This window comes from Antechinus flavipes, chromosome 3 (genome assembly GCF_016432865.1).
Source record: "Antechinus flavipes isolate AdamAnt ecotype Samford, QLD, Australia chromosome 3, AdamAnt_v2, whole genome shotgun sequence".
Lineage (NCBI taxonomy): Eukaryota > Metazoa > Chordata > Mammalia > Dasyuromorphia > Dasyuridae > Antechinus > Antechinus flavipes.
Window position 1 is genome coordinate 427,361,095 of NC_067400.1, and position 26,448 is coordinate 427,387,542.

The window sequence follows — 26,448 nt, forward strand, 5'->3', positions numbered from 1 at the left end:
GTTCTGTAAGAAATGACCAGCAGGATGAATACAGAGAGGACTGGTGAGACTTACATGAACTGATGCTAAGTGAAATGAGCAGAACCAGGAGATCATTATACACTTCGACAACGATATTGTATGAGGACATATTTTGATGGAAGTGGATTTCTTTGACAAAGAGACCTGAGTTTCAATTGATAAATGACGGACAAAAGCAGCTACACCCAAAGAAAGAACACTGGGAAACACATGTGAACTATCTGCATTTTTGTTTTTCTTCCCGGGTTATTTATACCTTCTGAATCCAATTCTCCCTATGCAACAAGAGAACTGTTCGGTTCTGCAAACATATATTGTATCTAGGATATACTGCAACATATCCAACATATAAAGGACTGCTTGCCATCTAGGGGAGGAGGTGGAGGGAGGGAGGGGAAAAAAATTGGAACAGAAACGAGTGCAAAGGATAATGTTGTAAAAAAAAAATTACCCTGGCATGGATTCTGTCAATATAAAGTAATTATTAAATAAAAATAAAAAATAAAAAATAAAAAAAAAGAAATAATAGCCTATCTTTTGAATAATGGCTGGTGATGCTGTATAGATGAGTCATGGAATTCCATAATACTCAAGAACTAAAGTTTGGGATTACCTGAAAGACAATGAGGAAATACATTGCAGGAGGAATCAAGAAATAACATATGATCAACCAAGAATTATGCAAAAAAAGTGACACGGAAGATGTTATCAGAGAAGTATGATTAAGAAATAAGACAGACTGGTTCTATCAGGACAAAAAGGGATAAAACATGCATAGCCTATATGCTCCATTAGTATACATGCAATAGCAAGAGAAATAAATGTCCCCAAGCACCTTAAATGGATTCCTGTATAAACTTTAGATTTGGACAGGAATATGACATAGTGATCCAAAGGCTAAGACCATCATTCTTATATGCACCTGTAAACCAGCTCATCAACTAACAGCTTCCCTTCTTTTTATACTTACTACACTATTAAATATTCTGGAGTACAGAAGAATTATTAAGTTTTTTACAGAGCAGGATACAAAATAAACCCACATAAGTCATCAGCATTCTTATATATCACTAACAAAACCCAACAGTTAAAGTTACAAAGAGAAATTCCATTTAAAGTAACTACTGATTGTATAAAATATTTAGGAATCTATCTGCCAAGGGAAAATCAGAAACTTTATGAGCAAAACTACAAAACACTTTCCACACAAAGTCTGATCTAACCAACTGGAAAAATATTAAATGCTCTTGGATTGGGCAAGCAAATATAATAAAGATGACAATACTACCTAAACTAATCTATTTATTTAGTGCTATACCAATTAGACTCCCAAAAAACTATTTTAATGACCTAGAAAAAATAACAACAAAGTTCATATGGAATAACAAAAGGTCAAGAATTTCAAAGGAATTAATGAAAAAAAAATCAAATGAAGGTGGCCTAGCTGTACCAGATCTAAAATTATATTATAAAGCAGCAGTTACTAAAACCATCTGGTATTGGCTAAGAAATAGACTAGTTGATCAATGGAATAGGTTAGGTTCAAAGGACAAAACAGCCAATAACTTTAATAATCTAGTGTTTGACAAACCCAAAGACCCCAGTTTTGGGGATAAGAATGCATTATTTGACAAAAATTGCTGGGAAAATTGGAAATTAGTATGGCAGAAACTAGGCATTGACCCACACTTAACACGGTATACCAAGATAAGGTCAAAATGGGTTCATGATTTAGGCATAAAGAATGAGATTATAAATGGAAGAGCATAGGATAGTTTACCTGTCAGACCTGTGGAAGGGGAAGGAATTTATGACCAAAGAAGAACTAGAGGTCACTATTGACTACAAAATAGTAAATTTTGATTTTATCAAATTGAAAAGTTTTTGTACAAACAAAACTAATGCAGACAAGATTAGAAGGGAAACAATAAACTGGGAAAACATTTTTGCAGTCAAAGGTTCTGATAAAGACCTCATTTCCAAAATATTTAGAGAATTGACTCTAATTTATAAGAAATCAAACCATTCTCCAATTGATAAATGGTCAAAGGATATGAGCAGACAATTCTCAGACAAAGAAATTGAAACTATTTCTAGCCATATGAAAATATGCTCCAAGTCATTATTAATCAGAGAAATGTAAATTAAGACAACTCTGAGATACCACTACACACCTGTCAGATTGGCTAGAGTGACAGGGAAAGATAATGCAGAATGTTGGAGAGGATGTGGGAAAACAGGGACACTGATACATTGTTGGTGGAATTGTGAACATATCCAGCCATTCTGGAGAGCAATTTGGAACTATTCTCAAAAAGTTATCAAACTGTGCGTACCCTTTGATCCAGCAGTGTTTCTACTGGGCTCATACCCCAAAAAGATACTAAAGAAGGGAAAGGGGCCTGTGTTTGTAGTGACTAGAAGCTGGAAAATGAATGGATGCCCATCAATTGGAGAATGGTTGAGTAAATTGAGAAAATGTTATGTAAAATGAACGTTATGGAATATTATTGTTCTGTAAGAAATGACCAGCAGGATGAATATAGAGAGGCTTGGCGAGACTTACATGAACTGATGCTAAATGAAATGAACCAGGAGATCATTATATACCTCAACAACGATACTGTATGAAGATGTATTCTGATGGAAGTGGATTTCTTTGACAAAGAGAAGTTCTAACTCAGTTTCAATTGATCAAGGATGGACAGAAGCAGCTACACCCAAAGAAAGAACACCAGGAAATGAATATAAACTGCTTGCATTTTTGTTTTTCTTCCCGGGTTATTTTTACCTTCTGAATCCAATTCTTCCTGGGCAACAAGAGAACTGTTCGGTTCTGCACACATATATTGTATCTAGGGTATACTGTGACATATTTAACTTGTATAGGACTGCTTGCCATCTGAGGGAGGGGATGAGGGAAGGAAGGGGAAAAGTCAGAACAGAAGTGAGTGCAAGGGATAATGTTGTAAAAAATTATCCTGGCATGGGTTCTGTCAATAAAAAGTTGTAAAATAAATAAATAAATAAATTCTTTACAGAGGCCAAGCAACATCATTGGGATGTCACAATTTAGAGCTTGAAAAGATCATCAACTTCAGAATCTTTATTTCACTAATGAGGAAACAGGAATCCAAGAAGTAGACTGGTCAGGAAGTTCAGAGTGATTACTGTTCCTTACTGTTTTCCTTTATTCTTTTGTTGCCTTATCTGGCCTTAGCTAGGAACTACACTTGGAATGAGAGGAGAGGTTGTTGGACCTTAAGAAGGTATATGCTTGTGAAGAAATCCAGGAACCAAAATATAGTCTGGAGAACATTTGTGAGAACAGCAGTTCAGAGAGAAACAGATGTTTCATCATCAGACTATATTATAGGCCAAGGAAAAATATTTCCCAAGGAATTTGGGAAATAGATCACAAGTTTAGGACAGAGACATGATGTGATGGGGAACTTCAATCAATCAATCAAATATCTGATGCTTTATAAAAAGTAGAGCAAATAACTTATTTTGTTGCCTTAGGAATAAATTCGTCCTTGAAAAGATGGAGGAAGCAACAAGGTAGGGCAGGGATTCTATTCTGGACCCAACTATTATCACTAGGGAGAAATGAGTTGCTGAAAAAGAAATGATGGAAATGATGAGGAGGAAAAGGTAGATAGGGAGGGTTGTCTGAAGAGACTGATAAACACACACAGAAAACTTAATGACTTAAATTTAAAAAAAAAAAAAGGAATGGAAGACTGGCCAATGAGCCCAGTCTCTCTGTCTCTGTGCAAAATGTTACTGATACAATTCCCCAAGTGAGACTGATTATCCTACTTCTGGAAGAGTAATGTGTAAGGGCAAAGGAATTGGAGAGACAGGAGCATGTTGCAACATTCTGCCAACTGGTTCCAGTCTGCTGTCCATGTACTGAAGAAGAGATTGGCTGCTGCTCTAGCACCAGAATGGGATAATGGGACAGGAGGAGGATTCCAAATGCCTGATTAGCCTCTTCTCTCCTCTCTTCTTCTTTCCTCAGTTGACTTATTTATGTGTACAGCATAGTTAGAGGAGATGCTATATAGGGAGACTTTGAGCCCTCTCCTTTTCCAAGAACAACATGTGACCCATGAAAAAAGCTTCAATGTTTGTTCTTCCATTTTAGGTGAGGGAGATTAACTTGGAATACACATACATATATAATACATATACACACACATTCTAAACTAGATTATGATAATATAGCAATATTCATATATATGGACATACACACAGGTATAGAACTTTAATTTTGTGAGTTTCAAAAAATCATAGGAGTGAGTCAACTGGGAATTAAGGAATCAAGTCCATGGCAAGTTTTTCAGATAGCCCAACACAGAGGCTCCAAAGAGAGAGAGAAGCTACCTTCCCAGTCTAGTCCAGTGATTCACCAATGCCACATGTGGATATGATCTAGATGGGACTGGTACTCTATAGAAACTATATCACAACTGATTCCCTCACTCCAGAGACAGAGGTGGTACAAAGGAGAGTAAGCTGAGAAGTATTAGGGTGTACTTGTTTGTACTTCTATCCTTCTTATATCTTCTAAATACCTTTAAAACAGTATTGATGTTCACTGGTATATGCTTTTCATTAAGTGATGTTAATTGGTTAAGTTGGGTTGCTAATCAGTGGTGACTAACAGTGAGGGAAGAAACCCATAATAGGGCTTCAGCTCAGCTACTTATTTGATCTTCATAAAAATCCTGGGAGGTAGGTGCTGTTATTATCCCCATTTTACAGAGGAGGAAAATGGCAAATGACAGTAAAGTGACTTGCCCAGGATTATACAGCTGATGTCTGCCCCAGATTTGAAGGTCTTCCTAACTCTTGGCATCCTCAATTATTAAGCCACTCATAGCCATACTAGGACTGAGCAAGGGTTTGCCAGTGCCTGAATATGTGGAACAGAGTTGGGGATATGGTCCTTAGTGTTTCACAGAGACTCAACAAAAGTTATCCTTCACCTTCTTAACATTTTAAATTATCACCCCACATCTACTCCTCTTTTTGTTGATTAAATTTTAGAAAGAATATTCTATATTCAGCTACTTGCTTCCTTTTTTTTTTTTTTAACCAGGGATAAAAACTGTGGAGAAGAGAGGAAAAGGAAAGTATCAAGGTATAGCTGCATCAGCAGCTTAGATAGGGTTAGATAGGGTGAAGGCGGAAAAGAACATTCATGGTACCAGCTATGAGAATGGTAGTTGTGCCATATTATTGTATAAACCAGTGAAGGATTATGAGGAAAGACAAAAGGATGGTTAATCTCAAGGAAGAAATATGCCCTGCTGTATATCAGCAACGTAGGGCAAGGTCCCATTCACCCTATCCTAGTTTTGGCTCTGTTTTTACCCCTCCTCCTCCTTCCCCTCCCCAGATATGCAATTAGTTGCCTCTCAGTGCTTCCTTGGCACTATTACCCATATTCATCTTCTCTCCATTCACAGGACCGTCATCTTAGTTTAAATTCCTATGGTTTCTTAGTTAAGACTATTGTAATAAACACACGGCTAATCTCTCTGCTTCTAGTGTATCCCCTCTGCAACTCACAGAACTGCCATTATAAGCTTTCCAATGTACAGATTTGAATCATTGTTGAAAAACTTTCAGTGAATCTCTATTACTTAGAGGATGAAATTCAAACTCCTTAGCCTGGCATTTAAGGCCCCACTACAATATTTTTCCAAACTTTGTTGAGAGGTAGAGCTAAATTAGCAACCATGTCTCTGTGATGCTTGAATTAATTTATTGCTTTGGTCATGACCAGATGGCTAGTGCTAAAATAACATCTAAAAACCCATTGATCTATCATATGCCTTGTAGAGGGCCAGGATCTTACAGTAACTCACCAAACTCACCAAACTCCCTTGTTGAAATAGCAGAGACTGCTTGTCAATATAATAAATTAATAATCTAGCGATTGCAGCAAAATGCAAACACTACTCTTTGGATTAAAGGCAAACCTTTGAATTTAGGACAGGAAAAAGAACCCACAATAGAGACTAAAGGCATTTGGGAGAAAGATACTTGAGACAACCATATGATAAACTTTACCCTGATGTGTATCTTAACTATTTGCCTCTCTGTCTAATTAAACAAGATCCAGGGCTTAATCATTTACATTTCAGTAGATCTTGTTTGTTAAAGAAAACTCTAGGAACTTCAAAGAGTGTACTTTGTATGAAGTCTATGAGCATTTGAGGTGTATATATATTTGTCTCTCTGATCAATAAACTTCGAAGGATCCATAATTGAGATTCTCTCCGCCTGACCCTGGTCAAGTCACACCCTTCATCTTATTACAGGAGCTGGACTCCAACAATGCCTAATGATTGCTTCCTATGCAATGGCAACCAGGACTTTCAAATAATTTAATTCAATATTTAACTCATCTGACCTAGTTGCTTGACTGAATTAATAGGACAATTCAATCAACAAAATCAAATCATTATATGCAGAATAAGTCCACTATGTTTATATTTTAGTACTACTAAATAAATAGTTTGATGTCGACGACACAGAACTTCTGGATTGAGACTTATACTAGGGAAATATCTGTAGGTCTAAGTATTTCTTCCTTTGAAATTTCTTCACCCTAATCTAAACAGTTCAACTTATCAGCTTAATAGATTTCTCTATAATTTCCTTTGTGTATCTTTAGACTACCAATACATACTATACAGAAAATTTCAGGGGATAAATGAGTGATCTATGAGGTCATGCTTAGAAATCTGATAGGCGTGGTTTACTTACCAGAGCACCACTACTTAGGAGGATCATGAAGACAATGAAGGTCTCAAACCAATTATGTTCCACTATCTTATAGCAAGTTTTTCTCAAGTTCCACCAGAGTTTTCCTCTGCCTTCTTCTATGCTGACCTGACAACACTTGAATTTCCGTACGCAGCCTAGGATATGTGATATGAAATAAAAAAGAAAGTTGAATCAAGTTGAAAATAATTCTCAATCTATACCCTCCTATTTAAATCAGACCTTCCCTATGCCATTTAATTGAAATCAATGCTGCAGCTATATAAAAAAATTCACATAAGACTTAATTTTTTTCATGGATTAAAATATGATTGATTTCTCCAAAATCCTCTTTTTCAATTTTATCACATACTTCTTAGCTACTATCTTTTAGCTTCTACCTATAGATTCTTTATCTCCATTCACAATTAACTGAACTCTCCTCCCCTTTTTCCCCTTCAGAAAATCCTTTTTATTCCATTATCTCTTGATCCCATTAATTCCTAAACTGCACTGATAGTCCAAATTTTATCACTTCAATCAGTCCCCATGAAACCTGAAAACCATGGAAGAAGAACATCAATTGAACTTGAAGGAACACATATTTTGTTATCATATTTTTTAGTTGTGGTCTTGAAAATAGTTGAGTGCATATGCAAATCCAACTAGAATTACACAAGTTAAATTCTATAACAGAAGAAAAATATAATGAAATTATTTCATTCAATTTTACAGATGTTTCTTTTAAGAAATTTCTGTTCAAATAATATCTACAACTGGCTCACAGTTTAGAAACAAAGATACATATGTCTGAAGGTTTCTGTGAACCATTCTTTAAAAATATGGAATTGGTACACACTTTTATATTTATATTTATTTATTTCTCTAAAGCTGATATCTTAAAACTATATCATAAAGTGCTTTAATATGACAATAGTTTTAGACATATAGAAATCAGATTATGATGCTCATGGGGACTAAGATAGTAAATGATGGATGTTACTCAAGAAAGATCTTAGTGATGTCTAATTTGACATAGTAAGAATGATTTCTCTTTGTTGAAATATCTATGGACTTTTTCAGAGCAGAGATATAGAAATAAATTATATTTGTATAATATTTTATGGCTTATAAAGCACTTTTACATATTTAACAAATATTTTCATTTTGTATTTATATTCAGTTTTTATAAGAAGCAAATGAAATAATATATGTGAAGTACTTTGGAAAATTAGATATCCTGAGATATTATCATTTACTATCAATGAATTGATTTATTGAATTTCTTATATTAAAGGATTTATTATATTTTCAGGAAAAATTCTTGATGACACAAGAAATAATATTTTCCACATAAAACTACTGTTATCTCATGATGTTCCCATCAGCAAGTATAGTATTGTTCCAAACACAGAAAACACTTATTTTTCCCCAAAATTTATTTTTATGATAACCAGAAATTGTTTTCTATGTAAGCTTATATTTTTTTCTCTTCTAATTCTCTCTTCTCATTTTAGGAGTATGGCCAATATTCTTAGGAAATAAATATTAGGACCAAAAAAAAAATTCAAGTGATATTTATAAGATAATAGAATCCTGGATTTCAAAATAGAAGGGACTTTAGAGGTAATCTAGTCCAACTATACCCCTTCCCCATCTTACAGATAAATATTAATGTAGGCCATTACAGGAAAAAGTTAAAAAATTGGGTCACATATATGCACATGTGTATATATATTCTTTATATATCTATACATATTATGGAGATGAGTGAATCTTTGAACTAATTAGTAGTTATTGCTTTTTTTTTTTTTTTTTTTTTTTTTTTTTTTTTTTTTTTACAAAAGTCTTAAGCAATATTATTGTTATTTTCTACTAGAGGATTGGAACATATATTCTTTTGACTATGGGGTAGAGTTAACCTATATTATTATTAAAAATAATTTTTACTAAAAAAGTTTTAAGAATAAAGTAAATTCTGGAATTACAAAGAGATTGGTAGTTAAAGAACACATTTCCATACCTGAGAAGACACTTGTGTACCTGTAGAAATATTTTGTGGCCTAATAATATCATTATGGTTTTCTATAGATAGTCCTTTGAGGTTCCTATAATAAATGTCATAGAACTTACTGTGTTTCAGGAGATCATTATCTAATGAATGTAATAATCTTTCAATTTTTACTGACCAAAATTCCCTCTGAAAGCTCTTAGAGCTAGGGGTTAATTTCATTTGCATCAAAATTAACATGTTTTGACTATGACAAAATCTTAAACAATAACAAGGAAATAACATCTCTAACTAAATTATTTGTAGCATATTTCTATTAAGATATCTGAAGAAGAATAGGAACCTTTCATTATTTTTCCTTGTTATGCTACTCCATAAGCAAGATACGTCTTTGCACAACTAATGATACTCAAAGAGAACTGATTCTATGCTGGGTTAGAAATGATACAGAAATTAGTGAATCCCATTTCATGTTACCTTGTCTGTTTGGAATTATAATCTTTTAAAACAGCAGGGGAAAAGGTAAAGCAAAAGACCTAAACTGGCTTGCTTTTCTTCCCTTACCTTCTGTGAAGCAGGCTTCTGGCTCCAGGGCTTCTTCTGGTTCTGCTTCTGGCTGTTCTCCTTCTGCAGGGGCTCCCACATCCACAGTGCTACCTTCAGACGAACTAGATGCATTTAACTTCTGCAAATCAAACCCCGCAGAAAATAGATTTTTAAAAATGTATCATTTGCACTACTGATAAAACATACCCCAAGTCTTCCGTATGCATTTCCGAGCTCTGAAATGTAAGGTTCACTTAAATGTCCATACGTAATGCCAATCTGCTTTAGTAGAGGTGGGGTCACAAGATTAGACACAATACAGACTGTGTCTGTATACATCGTTCCCTGCACAAATGTGTTAGATAATTTGGTTTCTGCCAATATGAAAACTATGCAATGGAATCCTCAAGCAAGACTGCAAAATGGGTATCTTGCTAATCTGGCATTATGAGTCAATCAGTGAATGACTTTTGTTCTAACAATGTGACCCAACCAATGAAAGCTGCACAGGAGTATTTTCATGTCAAATGCAGAAAATATTACAGGATGCACATAGACAGCAGAATCTAAATTTACCCATTTCTCATTGACATGAAAACACATTGTTATCAGTTGTTCTTAAATATCTTCTACATCTCTGTAATTTCATAAAGAGCAGCAGATTATTAGCTTTATAGCAATAGCCAGTATATTGCATTCTCTTTAGCCAATGCACCTGTATGTTTCATTGTGCATTGGGGAAACTACTTGTTACTCTGGCACACATACATGTCCTATGAACACAGGAAGAAACAAGTGGATTTTCTTTCTTTCTTTTTTTGTTTTAAATGAAATTAAACATTGTCAAAAGAATATAGAATAAGATAAAATTGCTTTATATCTTTTTTATCTTTGGTCAGGTCAAAAGGTTCTTGAGCCAAAATAAATGAAGAAGTCCAAATCTTCAACCTGGTTCCTTGAAAACCCAAACTGAGGCACTATCAAAGTTACCCAGGGACAGGTATGAGTACCACACTAAATCAGAGTAGTTTTGATCACAGCATTCTCTGACCTGTTACAATGTTATTACCATAGAATGTATAACATTAAGAGATGGCTGCACTGATATGTAGCTAATTTATAAAGGGAATGATGTAAGCACATGAGTAAAATGCACCTTTTACCATGTTGCACTAATATTGACAAAATGGCTATTTTACTATAACACTAGAAAAGGTCTGATAATACTTGGATAGAGTTAGAGGTATTATTCCTGAGAAGATGGATAGGGTTAGATTGGTAGCATCTCAGCACAGAATCATCTATCATATTAAAAAATTATGTTTATACAGAAGATTTTCTCCTCTCAAGGCCTACTCCAATGCCTCATCCCAGCATAGAGTTTACCTTTTTCTTTCTTTTTTTTTTTTTTCCTAAAAATCTATGCCAGGAAATTGCAATGTCTGGAAGACTCCATGGAAAATGAAAAGATTTCTAATTACAAGCTAGTGACATATATAGTCTGTCATCCGAGAAACAACTAAGGTAAGTACCGAGAAGAGAGAAGTTCATCACCAGAGAGCTGATAATCAAATATGATTTTTTTTCCAACCATAGCAATTCATAAAGACTGTTTCCCAAAGTACCATGCAATAATGTTTTACACTAATTGAAGAAGTGCCCACACTGGTTGACTGATGTACACAAAATATTTACTTAATTAACTAATGTTATAAAAGGGATCCTATTATCTTAAGTAAAATTGTACAATCATATAAAGAGTTTTCCTTCTTTCACCGTAAAAATATAAATCTAAGAATAAGTTTTGGATCTTTGATTTTCAGAATTACAAGTCATGATTTTTATTTTTAATTTTTACAAGGTAAGTAAATAAAAGACTATGCATACATTTTGACACAGAAGTTGAAATGTTTTTATCTTGGCCAAATATTTCATATTATCAAACATATAGAAATCTAACTATACCATATTTATCACGATATTCTAATATATTAGATTAATCTGTATTAGTATACTAAAGGAAAAAAAACAGTCTTCATTGCAGGCATTTAAAATATATATATATATATATATATATATATATATATATATATATATATATTTAAATTTTCTTGAAAATATATCCTTTTTAGGAAAAGGAGAGTTACATTTCTGAGTAGCCAATGCTCAATGGAGTTTGTGGCAGGTTCATGGAGAAGAATTAAATCACACACATTTATATGCCAGATTTCTTGCAAAGCATCTAACAGGTTGTGTGACTTGTTCAAATCACACATGTTGACTTTGAGATACCGGTAGGACTCTAGGTGATGCTATCTTTTAGACAAATAGAGATGTTAGACTACAGCTTAGAACAGAACTCAGATTTAGGCCTATAAATTTCAAAGTTATTTAAATAAATAAAAATGGTGGTAGTCAAGGTCATGAGCTTCCTTGAGTACCTCTACAGCAGAATTGCCAACTATGCAGGCCCTGTTGTTAAATAGCAGTTTCAGGAAGTGAAAATTCGGGTTTTGTGATTTAATGATAAGCCCATTATTATAATGATATCCTCCATCCCCACTTACCAGAAGATATCCCACAATGCTGTATTAAATTGCCCTCCTTAAGGAGAATCATTCTCTCTTTGTCCTTGATGCAGAAAACCACATCCTTTCCCCTTAAAGGAGAAAGAAAAGATCTAACAGCATTTTACATGTAGCCACTGCTTCCAAGAGAATATATATGCACATTAATCTTCATACATAAGCTAGGCTATCATATTCTAACTATATAGATGGAAAAATAAAGGCATACTAAACAAATCATTTTGTCTACAGTCACAGTAAATCAGTGACTACATTTCGGGTCTTTAGTCATCCAATCTCACTTTTATTCACTATAAGTCTGTGTAACTTGAGAAGTATAATCTAATCCTTTTTCTATTTATATAATATAGGAGAGTGTTAAATATGGCACTGAGCATTTCTTAGAACAAGCATTTTACTTAAGTGAAACATCATGAAATATTCTGATTCCCAAAGGCTTTCATGAGGAGGATGTAGAATAAGCATTTATATAGTGCCTATTATGTGCCAAGCCCTGTGCTGTGTGTTTTTTGCAATTATTATCTCATTTGATACTCACAACAACTCTTCGGTGTTAAGTGCTCCATTTTACAGCTGAGGAAACTGAGGGAAAATGACACCCAAGGTCACATAGTAAGTGCCTGAAGCCAGGTTTGAAGTCAACTCTCTATTCACTGAGCCACCAGTTGCTTCATGATAATAAAAGTTGTCATAGTCATCAGTATTTGAAAATGTGAAGTCATTTACTTAAAATGTAAGAAAAAAGATAAACTTTTTGTATTAGATAAGATTAAAGATTTATTTGCATCACTTAATTCTGGATAGCATTCACAGAAAAATAGAGAGGAAATTGTCAAAGGTGTCAGAGGGATTATATTCAAACTAATCTTGAATAAAATATGAAAGCTCTCTAGATAGCATAAAATGATTATACAACTAATAGTGTCTATGCATGAAAAATATCAAGAATCATCTTGAATTCATATGAAACATAAAATTAAATTTTAAGATGGTAAAGTCATAAAGTAAATTTTAGTCTTACTATAAACTTACTATACTTCTTATAATCACAATCAGATGAATTGAACTAAATGAATTCATTCTCCTAAATGAAGTATTCAATGAATCTTAAAGTTCAACATTTTAAAACATAAAAATACTATTTTCCCACAGTTTAAATTATTTATCCTTTAAAAAGTCAACATAACAAACATTATTGCTTGAAATGTTAAAAGTAAATAACATAGTATTATGTGACTCAGAAAAAAATAGCTGCCCCTTCCTCATAAATTATTTATATATTTTAAAAAGTCTATCCTGTCAATAATCAAGATAATATCAATTAGTAAGGAATTATAATTTATAATTCTATTTAATTTGAAAAAGAAGAAAGAATTCTATTCTATTTTGTAAAAGGGGGAGGGAGTCAAATTGATCTATATTGGTGACTTGAGGATTCTCTATTAGTAATTTTAGTGCTCCAGAATTCTAAGGCTTTGTTCCACATATATCCTATTGTATTTTAAAAATCTCCAGTCATTCTGCATGAAAAATCCCAGCAACTCAGTTAATGGAAGTTATACTACTTTTGCTCCAAAATAGTTTCAGAATTAAAATGCTCATAAGGGGAAGAATTCCTTTATTGGACTTTCTTCATGAGAAAGATGTCAACTCAAAGGAATCTTTTTATATTACAGCATACCAATCAGATAATTTTGAGAGGCTTAATGATTTTAAAATGTGATTAGTTGTAACCTTCAAAACAGAAATAGTAGAAGTATAAATGAAAATCATATTTTTGTCAATTAGGATTTGTAGTGAAGTTAATTAATGTACAGTGCTTTATAAAACATCCAAACAAATTCAGTTTAATTTCATAAAATTATTTGGAAAAGAAATTATTTTGATAAAAATTTTTTATCTGTTTTAAAATAATGGATGATACATGTTTTTGTGAATATGGCAGCATGGTGGATAGTTAGTTTTAGAATAAGGAATACCTACGCTTAAATCCTTTTTAAAAACATACTATCTATGTTGCCCTAAGCAATTACTTAATTTCTCAATATCTCAGATAACTCCCTAAGATTATAAATTGCATAACATTTGCTGATAATAATCTACTATTATTCTATCTCTCCTCATGCTTCACTCCTCCTGCAGCTCTTTTTTCACCTCATTTAGACTTTCATTCCCTTCATCTCTTTAGTATTTTCTCTTTTCCTCTCCAAACTCAAGCCTGTAGTTAACCATTTTATCTCTATACTGTCTTCTGCTGATGAATTACTTGCTCCTTTTTGTTTTTCTCATGCTAAAGCTCAGCTTTATGTTATTTTCATTATCTGCTTATTCCTCCTTTCAAGCTACTGAATACAAGTAGAGGAAGTACCTTATCCATGCTGACTGGATATTTACAAATTCATGTTATCCAATCTTAATTGGCTCTTATTGTAGCAAAATAACCTCTTTCTTCATTTCTAATTAATTTCCCCATAAAAGAAATTCCAAACCATCTGTCCTCTAATGAATTCCAACCAACTGGCTCTCTATCCCTTTTTCCTCTTTCTCAGCTAAGGAACTTTTCTCTTGATTGCAAAAATTGGCATCATTCACTATGATGTTCCTCTTCTCCCATTGTCTTCCTCTTAAAACCCTTTGACATAATTTTTCATTCTTCTTTTTTCCTTTCCTCCACTATTAAACAAAAAGATAATTCTTCTCTTTGCCATACCTAACTCCTTTTCAGGTGTACTTGATTCCATCTTCACCTATCACTTCCATCAGATCACATGTATAATCATTCCCCATTTTTCTTGATTCTTTGATTTTTCTCTATCAACCTATTCCTTTCTTAATTCTTCATACTGGCCTAATTCTCCCCTATCCTTAAAATTCCTTCATTGGACTCCTATTATTATTCCATATCACTCTTCTTTCAGCCAAACTCCTTAAAAAAGTTGTATACATTTGTTGTTCCATTTGTCTTCCTTTCACTTATGCCTCAATTCTTTTTTATCTAGTTCCTAACCTGATCACTAAACTGAAATACTCTAAAGTACCAATGTTGCCTAATCTAATGGTCTTTCTCAGTATTATTCTTTCTTCATCTATCTTTTATGGTTGACTCTGTTGAATACTTTCTCTTCCCAGATATTGGTTCCCCTTGGTTTGTAGGGCACAGATTTCTCATAGTTTCCATCTGTCTTACTGATCCTTTCTAGTTTCTTTTGCTATTCACTATTCCCCTATTCACTATTCCCCATTACATTGTCTAATTGTCAATATTCTCAAGATTTTCTCTTCTATATTCTGTACTTTATTTATCTCATCTTTTCCTATGGGTATAACTCTGTATTGATGACTCCCAGTTATATATCTAATGCAAGTCTCCAGACTAAATTTTGGTCTCATAACATCACTTGCTATTGAAGATTTCATATTTGTATGCCATAAAGGCATCTTAAATTCAATATGACCAAAATGGTGTCTGTTACCTTTTTACCCAAACCCCCTCCTCTTACAAATTTTTCTATTTCTACTGAAGGCATCATCATCTCTTCAGTCTCCCAGGTTTGTAAATTCAGCATTATCTTCAATTTTTTCACTCTCCTTCATACCACATATCCAATAAACTCATCATATCTTAAACTTTCTATCTTCACATATAATATCTCTCACAACTGACTGCTTATCTCTACAATTACTACTTCTCATGTAAATTATTATAACAACTTCCTAATTGGTCTTTTTGTCTCAAGTCTCTCACTACCACCACACCATATTGATGCTAAAGTAATTTTCCTCAAGTACAGACTTGACTCCGTGACTTCCTTCTGAATCAACTCCAGAAATTCCCCATTACCTTGAGGATAAAATATAAACTTTTCTGGTTAGCTATAAAAACACTATTCAATCTAATCTCAACCTATCTTTCCAACTTCATTGAACATTATTCCCTCTCCCAAGTCTGCAAACTAATTAAAATGGCCTCTTCTTTTTATTTCTTACTTGTGACACTCCATCTTTTATTTCTGTGCCTTTAAACTGGTCATCCCCCCCCAAGCCTGTTATGCTCTTACTCCTTATCTTTGCCTCTTTTTTTGCTATAAAACACAGTTTTATTTTTTCATGTCACATAATAGTTATAAATTTTCTATTTCTCTCTTCTGTCTCTGTCTCTGTCTCTGTCTTTCTCTGTCCCTCTCTCTGTTGAAAAATAGATATGGAGATGCACACACACACATCATCTATCTTTCTGCCATAAAGGTGTTAGAGGTCTCCTACTCTTTTACAAGTTCCATTTTCCCTAATTATTCATTCTCTGACAAATTGTTTCCTTTAGGGATTATAGGATTAGAGTTGCTGCAGAGTTGTCAAGTAGGGCCAGGTTTAGCATTCAAATGGAGAAACCCTAGGGAATCCCTAGACAACACAACCTTTCTATAGGTTTCCTCAAATTTCCCTTAAAGTTTTTATTAAAGAATCATAGTATTATGAATTTAGAAATGGAAGAAACCCTAGAAATCAATCTCACTCTCCTCTGAGAGATGAAGAAGCTGAGATCCAGAGAGATTGGATGACTTGATCAGTGTTACATAGCTAATAAATTAAGTGGCAGAACTTTCTCCCAGATCTTTGAGTCCAAGCCCTTGATCTTTCTTTGGAAGCTTTGGAGTCATTTCTGAGATAATGGACAATGTTCCACAGGAACTTACTTTCATAAAAGAAATGTTTGGGAAAGGGGGGTGAGAAATGTGAGTGTAAAAATTTAAGAGACAATAATCTTTGGAAATTGACTGAAAATAAGCAGCATCTTCTCTCTCTATCATCAGTTTCCCTGGGTTTAGGAACCATCTCTATATACAGATTACTCCCAAATTTACATATGAAGTCCTCTTTTCTTTCCAGACTCCAAATCTCCAAATGTTTGTTTGACATTATCTGGATATTAAACAATCATATCAAACTCAAAATTTCCAAAAACGAACTCATTGTCCTTCCTCTTAAGTCTATACTTTCTAATTTCCCAAATTCCATAGTGGGCTTCATTACCTTTCTAGACACCCAGCTAACAAACTAGAGTTATCTCAGTTTTTCATTCTCATTGAAGTGGGTTGTGATCTCTTTAAGAAACTATATTTCCTATTGATTTGCGATTCCTTTCAGATTCCCAGCCCCTCCTGGCTGAGGCATTTCAATTTAGGAAGCCAGGGCCTTTGATTCACAAATTCACAAAAAGCATCCCTTTGAATTCCAATAGGAGATCCGGGCTTGTCCCAGCCCCCATCGGATCTGAGCCAATTTGGGCTCTCCCAGCCTCCATTCTAATGATCTGCTTGGGTTTCCCATCAACTAAGGTCTTTGCAGATGGACCTTGGCAGTTCCCTTTAATGCCAGGACCTTCTGCCCAATGAGAACTATATTCTCAGTGCAAAACTCCATTTTCCATAGATCTGCCCGCTGGAATAACATTCTTTTTCAGTGCCATCCTCTCTTTATCCTCACCTCTTTCCCTAACCAGACTTTATGCTTCCAATCCCCATAATAAACCTCTTTTATCTATCTAGGTTTTCGGGTCTGTAAATTCCTTTTCAGAGAACCTCTGTGCCACCAGAAGGGAGTCCCCCAAACTCCCTACCCTTGCACCAAATCCCAAGGGGTTACAGGGAAGTTCCATTTGATTCCCTGAACCCCGAACCTACCACTAGACCTCATTTAACTCCCTGACCACCAGAAACCCTAATTTAATTTGGGTTCCTCAAATCCAAACCTCATCATCACCCACATCCGATCATTGCCAGATTTTTGTCCATTTTTACCTCTATGACATCTCTTGCATTCATCTCCTTAACTCTACTTATATTATAACTTAACTATTTCAGGCTTTTATCATGTCTTTCCTGGACTATAACTTTCTAATTAGTCTCTTTGAACTCACTTCTTCTCCTCTTTGATACATTCTTAATGTAGCTGCCAAAGTGATAATACCTGTTTGAGAAGCTTCAGGAAAATGGCTTCCTATTACCTTTATGTTGAAGTACAAACCACTCTCAGGCTTTAAAAATAATTCACAATCTCAATCTCATTTCAGTTTATATGCAGATAACACATTCCTCCTTTTCATTCAATCTTTATTCTATTCAAGTAGGCTAACATTTTATTTCCTTTACACAAGATTTGATCTGCTGTGCCTTTGCACAAGTTGTCTGCCATGTATGGAATGCACTCTCTCTTGACCTTTGCCTCTTATAATATGTACCTCTGTTCAACATTCAGCTCAAATATTACCACCTACGTGAGACCTTTCCTAATTCTCTCTGTTGTATGAAATAATTTCATATTTATTCTTGATACATTTTATATTTATTTATTAATACATTCAGTAAAATGTCAACTGTTTTGAGAGTATGTATTTTTTTTTTAGCATCTCTTCATGATCTGATTCATGGCCATTTTTTCATATTTATTCCATATTACTTCTCCTCAAGTATTCTGTGTTCTGCCAATCTGCTTCCTCACTACTCTCTTACACAACGCTCGATCTTTCAGTTCTGTCTGCCTTTACATAGACTGTCTCTATGTCTAGAATTTACTTATTCCTGATCCTAGACCTTTGAAGATTTTTACTTTTCTTCAAAACAGCTCCATTTATTATGAAGCTTTTCCTATTCTTCCAATTGCTAGTGTCTTCTTCCCAAATTATTTTCTATTTTGCATCTTAGAAATTTAAGTGGTATAGTGAACAGAGATTTGGACCTGGAGTCAGGAAGACTCATCTTGCTGAGTTCAAATCTGGCCTCAGACACTAGATGTGTGACCCAGGCAAGTCACTTAACGCTGTTTACCTCAGTTTTCTCATCTGTAAAATGAGGTGAAAAAGTAAATGGCAAACCATTCCAGTATCTTTGCCAAGAAAACCCTAAATGTGGTCATGAAGAGTTGGACACTATTAGACAACAATATTATTTTTGAATCTATTTTAAAATAGCTATATGTCAAGGGGTTTTAATTATTTTTTTTTTCCAACATGTCGTCCTCTTCCCCTCCTTTTTGGCTATCTAGTAAGGCTTATAAACCTCTTCTCAGAATAATGTTTTTAAATACACCAGATAAAATACAAAAAATTACAAAGTAAACCAATTGTCTTTACAATTATCATAATATTTTAAAAACAAAGTCAAGGTTAATTGTCTTCTATTGTCTTCTCAACTAAACTTGAAGCTTCTTATTGATTGGACTTTCACTTTTCTTTTCATCTCCACCGCCTAGTATAATCTCTGGCATATAATAGGTACTAAATACATGTTTGTTAGATGGTTACATTGTCTAAAGCACACAAAATGATATATTCATGCCTTGAAGATATTTTGTTAATTCCTGGTCTTGGTGAAAGGAAAAAGTACCTAAATGATAGAGAATTAATTAACATTTCTTAACCCTTTCAAATACAAATTGTTAAATGGGATTTAGAGATAAGAGAATGGAGTTCCCAAGAGAAATGAGGGCTATATATATGAATTTGAGAGTAAGCACTTAAAAAGCACATTTTCATACACAAATGTTACTCACTAAAACAAAAAACAAATGAGCATATCAAATGGAAGGCCAAAGAAAGTGTTGTCCTTATTTTTCCCAAGATGTTATAAAGTAAGATCCTTCATTCAAAAAAAAATTAAAAATAATAATAAACAACAATAAACAAATAAAAAATAATAAAATTGCAAGTAACTATTATAATTCTTAATTGAGTGTAGGTTGAAATGCAGTGTTTGATTTAAAAACTGAACATATAGAAGATATTATCAATTATTTTAGTCTTGAGATGACTAGTAAATGTACTTATTGAGGGAAGTGATAGAAGCAAATGGAGAGAAGAAAAAAAATTAGCATATAATTATTTTCCAGATGTTGAAGGAAATATTTTTATTTTAAGGAATATTTAATGATATTTAGGTTATTGGGTCAGAAAATTAAAGATATTATTTAATTTTATTTTTTTCCAGACTTAATTTTTTTTTTTTTTTCAGAATAGGCACTTATACATAGGATGGAAACTCAGTTCTCAGATGAGCAACTAACTATAATTTATAGTCTTATAACTCATGGTCATGTAGCTAATATTGATTAGAAGTAAGTTTTCCTGATTCCTAGGCAGGATTCTATCCATAATATTACCCTGCCTTTAAAATAATTTGTAAGTGGATTATTTTTTAAATGTTTAAGTACTTTCTGTCAAATGCCAAATAAAACTGGCATTATTCCTTAACTATATCAGCTGTATTCCTTAATAGGTACTAGCATATGGAAACTGAATCTATCCTCTTGACAGCCACATTTTAATTAATTTACATTTTCAGAAAATTATATCATCCTTTGAACAGCTTGCATTAGTGTAAGGATTGTTTAAATTGGGAAATTATCTGGAAAAAATTGTCACTAAGTAGAAAATAGCTGAAGTTATAGCAGCTTTGCTTTATTAGCAAAGTACATTTATTGAATTTTTTTTTAAAGTTGGGGCAGAGTAGGGAAAGGTATTTTTTCCCTGTATGTCTACTTTATAAAATACCTACATGTCTCCTCTACTAGGCCTTTAAATAACTTCAAAACCCTGTAATGCTATAATGGAAAATAGATTATTAATAAAAGGCATGCACTTTGTTATTAAGTACAACTTTCTATTAAAGTCTACACAGAAAAATCAGCCGCTAAGTCACAGAATGTTAGAATTGTCAGTCTTGCCTGACCATGCTTATATGACAGCGTAGACAGCATCTGTGCATGTTTCTACTATACTGCCAATGGATGGGCAAGGAACACAGCTAAGGAGCATGCAGGCCAGTCAATAGTCAGGAATAAGTGAGTATACATTTATAACTTGCTTAGGTAACCTGGGTAAATGTGGTGGCGGCACGTGCCTCTGTCTGGTTAAAAACCACCAGAGCTGCATTCTTGATTGCTCCAGCTTGACTCTACCCCTGTGAGAAGTAAGAATGGTAAGCAGTGAAGTTCATGATATGATATGGCTAAATTTTATACTGGAACAAAAAGGCATTCAAATATGACTTCAACACACTTTTCCCAACACATCTCTTTTACTGAACTCTAAAAAATAGAGTATATATTCAATCACTACAAGTCAAAAGGCATGAAAACAAATTATTTTAAATACAAAAGAATAGAGATGAAGAATATAAATGAACAAATAAATTGCTACTATTTGAACTATGGCTGAAATACTGTGGAATCTTATTCTAAAGCTGTTTTTGGTAGGGGACATGAGACTACCTGATATCCAAGCAGAAGATGATTTTCCTCTAAGAAGGTTCCTCAATAATTATACTTTCTTGCATAACCTATTCCTCCCTTATATTAAACTCCACATTATCTCCTTTAATGTCTCTATGTATATGTGTTCCTTGTATTTCTGTGCTTTACAGATATTTCATTGTTTTGTTTTGTTTTGTTTTCATAAGTTAAAGGTTTGTGGCAACTGTTCAAGCATTTCCAATAGCATGTACTCATACCTTGTTTCTGTGTTACAATCTGGAAACTCTTTGATGTTACTTTCCAATTGTTTTGGTGCATCACAAACTGTGCCCACTTAAAATAGCCAACTTAATTGATAAATTTTGTCTCTTGACTACTGCACTGACTAGCAGTTCCCATGTCTCTCTCCCTCTCCAAGGGACTCCCTATTTCCTGAGGTACAATATTGAAATTAGGCTATTTAATAACCATACAATGGCCTGGCTCTAGGTGTCTGACTAAAAGGAAGAGTCAATCCATTTAGCAAACTTCATTGTGTCTTATTTTAAGAAAATTACCACAGCTATCCCAACCTTCAGCAATCCTGAGCATCCAATCATAAACATCCAGGAAAGACCCTCTACTAGCAAAAAGATTACAATTGGCTGCAGTTTCATATACTGGTTAGCATTTTTAAATTAAAATATGTATATTGCTTTTTTAGACATAATACTTTTGAATACTTAATAGACCATAGTATAGCGTAAACATAACTTTTATATGCACTGGGAAACTGAATAATTTTTGTGATTCCTTTTATTGTGGCATTTGCTTTATTGTGGTGGTCTGGAACCAAACCTGCAATATCTCCAAGGAAATGCTGTAGTAAGATTCTAGTGTTGTATGCAAAAATATATGCAGGATTAAAATAGATCCGAAACACATTCCAATTTTAATTCAAAAATATTCCTCGAAGTATAACTTTTAGTGAAAGTATCCTAAAATGCATTCTTCAATAGTCTCTAAAAGCTGGAAGCAGGGACCATGACTTAAAAACATATCCTGGCAAAAGTTGTTAGTTTTATATATATATATATATATATTCAAATGTATATATATATATATATATTTAATTTTTTAAACACCATGGTAAAAACTACTGAAAATATTCTTGATCTGAACGCATTAAGATACTGCTTCCTTTTAAGATAATCTCCCATTTTGCTTTTTCTTACTTTATTTTTAAACTTGTTTTTTTTTAGCTCTTTGGAAAGAGCAACCTACACCTCCTACCCAAATATATACAATAGAATGTTCCTATCCTGCCACATTAGAGGCAGTCAGATTCAGAAAATAAATTTTCTAAACATCTATTTCAGTTTTTCACTTTTTGCTATTGTATGGAAGGCAGAAATAAATGAATAAACAAATTTAAATTTACACCTACCTTTAAAAAGTTTAATTTTTAAAAAAAAGTTATAAGTGAAAAGTTCCTTCAAAATTTGCATTTTAACCATATTTCCTATACAGAGCAGCCTTAGTAATTTATTTTGAATTGAATTAACAAGCATAGCAATACAGTAAGAAAAGGGAAAGAGAACCCGTAAGCAAGGTGGCTGGTTTACACACTTCCAATAGGAAACCTATAGGTTAAACTCCCACAGTGAATTTCAACTTAATAGTAGCTTCCAGGTTATTTTACATAACATTTTTAAATTCTTAAAAAAAATGATGTTCAATCAAAAATCAAATATTTAAGTAAACAAAGAATCAGGAGAAACGGAGGAGTATAGTTTTCCTGATTTCAAGCTATATCAAATTAGTGGGGCTGACTTCCATTAGATTGTCACTTACTTGAGGGCAGGGATTGTCTTTCTTTTTAACTGTATACCCAGTTCTTAGGACAGTGTCTAGCACATAGTAGGTGCTTAACAAATGTTTATTGGATTTTATTGCATTGGGCTAGCTGAGCAAAAAGTAATATGATATTTTGGACCAAAGAAGTCCAACAAACACTAAGGCTGTTAATTAAAATTACTTTATCTTTCAAAGGAACTACACTTGAACAGTTTCATTAGGTGACAGGAACTTTTAAAATGTTTAATTGTGTGAGAACATTCAGTTTGGTTTGAATATTTTGAAACATGAATATGCATGAAACAAAAATCACCTTTACTTACTAAAAGAGAATATATCTGCTATGAGGAGGACACATATATTTCCATTTTAGTAATCATATCTTTCTAGCTAATTTTCATACAATTGAATTTTCACTTTGGAAGATTGATTTTAGTCTCTGCAACCGAACATAAGTATTAAATGTCAGAAATTGGTCCTACTTTTTTTTTTCTTTAAGCATGGTTCCATATAATAATCAAATGAAAAGTCCGGGATTCCTAATTTTTGTGTGTGTCATGGACCCATTTGGCAGTTTACTGAAATCTGAAGACCTTGTCTTTAAAATAATGTTTTTAAATGAATAAACTATATTATATAGGATTACAAAAGAAACAAATATAATGAAATACAGTTATCAAAATGTTTTTTAAAAGTTCAGAGACCTGAGAATAAAAACATTTATTTTAGATGACTATTATATTTAAAAATAACATTCTTCATATCAGCAGCTGTGTTTCTAAGCTACAATATTGGTACATTTTCATAAATTATCTCAGCAACGTTGGCGATGGTAACTATACTCTACTGTTTATATTTTATAGAAGCACCTAAATTAAAAAGTTTTTTCTTTCCTTTTTCCTTTTTTCTTTATCCCTTCCTTCATTCTTTCCTTCTCTCCTTCTCTCCCTTCCTCCTTTTCCTCCCTTTCTCCCCTCCCCTTTTCTTTCTTTTCTTTTTCTTTCTTTCCTTCTTTCTTTCTTTCTTTCTTTCTTTTTCTTTCTTTCTTTCTTTCTTTCTTTCTTTCTTTCTTTCTTTTTCTTTCTTTTTTCTTCCTTCTCTCTCTCTAACTTTCTCTCTCCCTCTCTGTTTCTTTCTCTTTGTCTTTTTCTCTATCCTTTCTTTTTTTGTTTGTTTAAAAATTTTACACTACTACCGGCATTTAATGGTGATATTATAACCCTGATCACTTCATAAACCATGTTGTCATCAAAAACAAAAGCTCATATTTTAACTATCAATTTTGTTTACAAATGAACTGTCTGGTCGATGCTTTAAAATATTATCATTGCAGTGTACAGAGTTGAAATTCATTTCTTATTAGTACAGTTTTCATTTTATCATCATGTAACAGTTAGACTAACAGGGACAATATGTGGAGTGTGTGTGTGTGTGTGTGTGTGTGTGTGTGTGTGTGTGTGTGTGTGTGTAAGCTAGATTCCTTACATTAAAAAGAAATTCAGATTTGTTTTTCCTCTTATTGTCCATGTGGTTCTCAAGAAATCCTAAGGGGTAATGAGGCTAAATGAATTAAAATTTTATTGAAACAAGTACAATAAAACATTTTCTATTTTACCTGCATTAAATAGTGTAGTGATGACTCAGGGTGCATCAAAGAACATAGGAGACCATTATTGCTAATCAAAGGTATGGTTAATTTTTTTCTGCAGAAAAGCAAGAAAGGAAATGAAAAACCAAAAGTAAACTTGAACCAATCAGGTTTGTTAGTTACTTTTTTGTGAGCCTTTCTGTGTTTTTGAATTTGATAGTGAAGTGATTTTTAATATTTTATCTTTAAATCTTTAAGGTGTCCCCCTCTTATTCACCATCTTTTCCCTTTTCCAGTAGGAACTGGCTTGATCTAAAAATTAACACTTATGTGTTTTCAGAGACCTCTGACTTAAAAGATTCCTTTTATGAAACAGATACTTTTACAATGCAAAGAATCAAACTCTTCATTTCTAGGTTTTTGCAAAGCTGAATTGTCATTTTGTCAAACTTCTTTAAAAAAGGAAATTCACAATTAGGACTATAAGTTTTATGGGGAAAGATTTCCCTTTCCCCAATTACGCTGTTTGATAAAATATAAGACAAAATGCGAATGTTAAGGTCCAAATCCAAACCTGATTTTAGTTAGCCAAGACTGACAATATTAAGTCATAAGATTGGCCATCTAACATTTAGTGAATCCACATTGAAACCAAATGCAATCACTTTATATCAATGACTTTTTAAGAGTTGAGGATGTAATATCCCTAGAGATCCAATTACTTTTTCACCAAAGATTTTTCCATTACATTTAAAAACACTTAAGACACATAAACTAAAAGTACTGTTATGGGAATGATTTCTATTTTAGTATTATTCCAACCATAGGTATTTAGTATATCAGTAGAAACCTTTTACAAGAGCATTATATTAACCACAAGATAAAACACATAAGAAGGAAAATTCAACATTATTTCACTATTTTAAGTATCATAAAACATCCAAAATTATGATTATTTGATAGAAATAACAAAATTACCAGGATCTTTGATACTGAAGTGAAACTTACATATCAATCATTAGTCTTGCCATAGTTGATAGAGATTACTTCTTTTTTCAGTAAAAAGAAAACAAAAAACAAACTTAGATTTAGCATTGTCCAACAACATAAAAAAGTTTTAAAAAATACCAACACATTTCTTATTTCTAAAATCCCTACCTCTTTGCTTTCCTCTAGATCTGATTCACTGCTGAATTCTTCTGTATTCAAATTCTCAAAGTCAGATTCTCCAACAGCAATTGGTACTGTTACAGTGAGGCTGGGGTTATTTATGAATGACATGTAGTCACTTTCATCAATAACATATTTTTCAACACTGCTGCCTATTCCACTGGTTGTTCCATTCCCATCTTTAAGATAATTCAGATCTTTGCCTATTTCTACTGTGGTATGGTTAGAAATACAGCTGTCTTTCTTATTGTTTAGATCCTCAAGTGGTTTGATTTCATCCAAAGCTTTCTGTTTTCTAACAAAGGCTTTCTGGATAAATTCACGTAATTTTCTTTTCACATAATCTATTCCCTTCTGCATCCTTCCCACAGCAATCTGGAGATTATTCATTTCATTATCATCATCTGTGGCAGCAAGGTTGTCTGAACTAAAGGAGCTCAGTAGCAAGGCTAGAAACAGGTTCAATACCTAAAATGCAATAAGAAAACAGGTATCAGAAAGTCTAATTGTTTCCAGTATGATTAAATATGATATTTCTAACACAATGATTGTGTCAACAGCTATTTTCTGTGACCCATGTTAGACTATCTTGCTAAAATGATTGCAACTACTTCATCTATCAAAGCAGAGAACTCTGATAAAATATAAAACAAAATTTAAGT

At 33.1% G+C, this 26,448-nt stretch overlaps 1 protein-coding gene across 4 annotated transcripts in view; it reads right to left on the reverse strand.

Annotated features, from left to right (window-relative positions):
• The window catches only part of SCN2A (sodium voltage-gated channel alpha subunit 2), a 155,451-nt gene that overhangs the window by 31,494 nt on the left and 97,509 nt on the right, over positions 1-26,448 (reverse strand). For all 4 annotated transcript variants that reach the window (XM_051986242.1, XM_051986246.1, XM_051986243.1 and 1 more), the window contains 3 exons: positions 25,775-26,254; positions 9,377-9,497; positions 6,805-6,959 (listed from right to left, as the gene is read on the reverse strand). In XM_051986242.1, the coding sequence (XP_051842202.1) occupies positions 6,805-6,959; positions 9,377-9,497; positions 25,775-26,254 (756 nt within the window). The remainder of the gene's footprint in view (positions 1-6,804; positions 6,960-9,376; positions 9,498-25,774; positions 26,255-26,448) is intronic.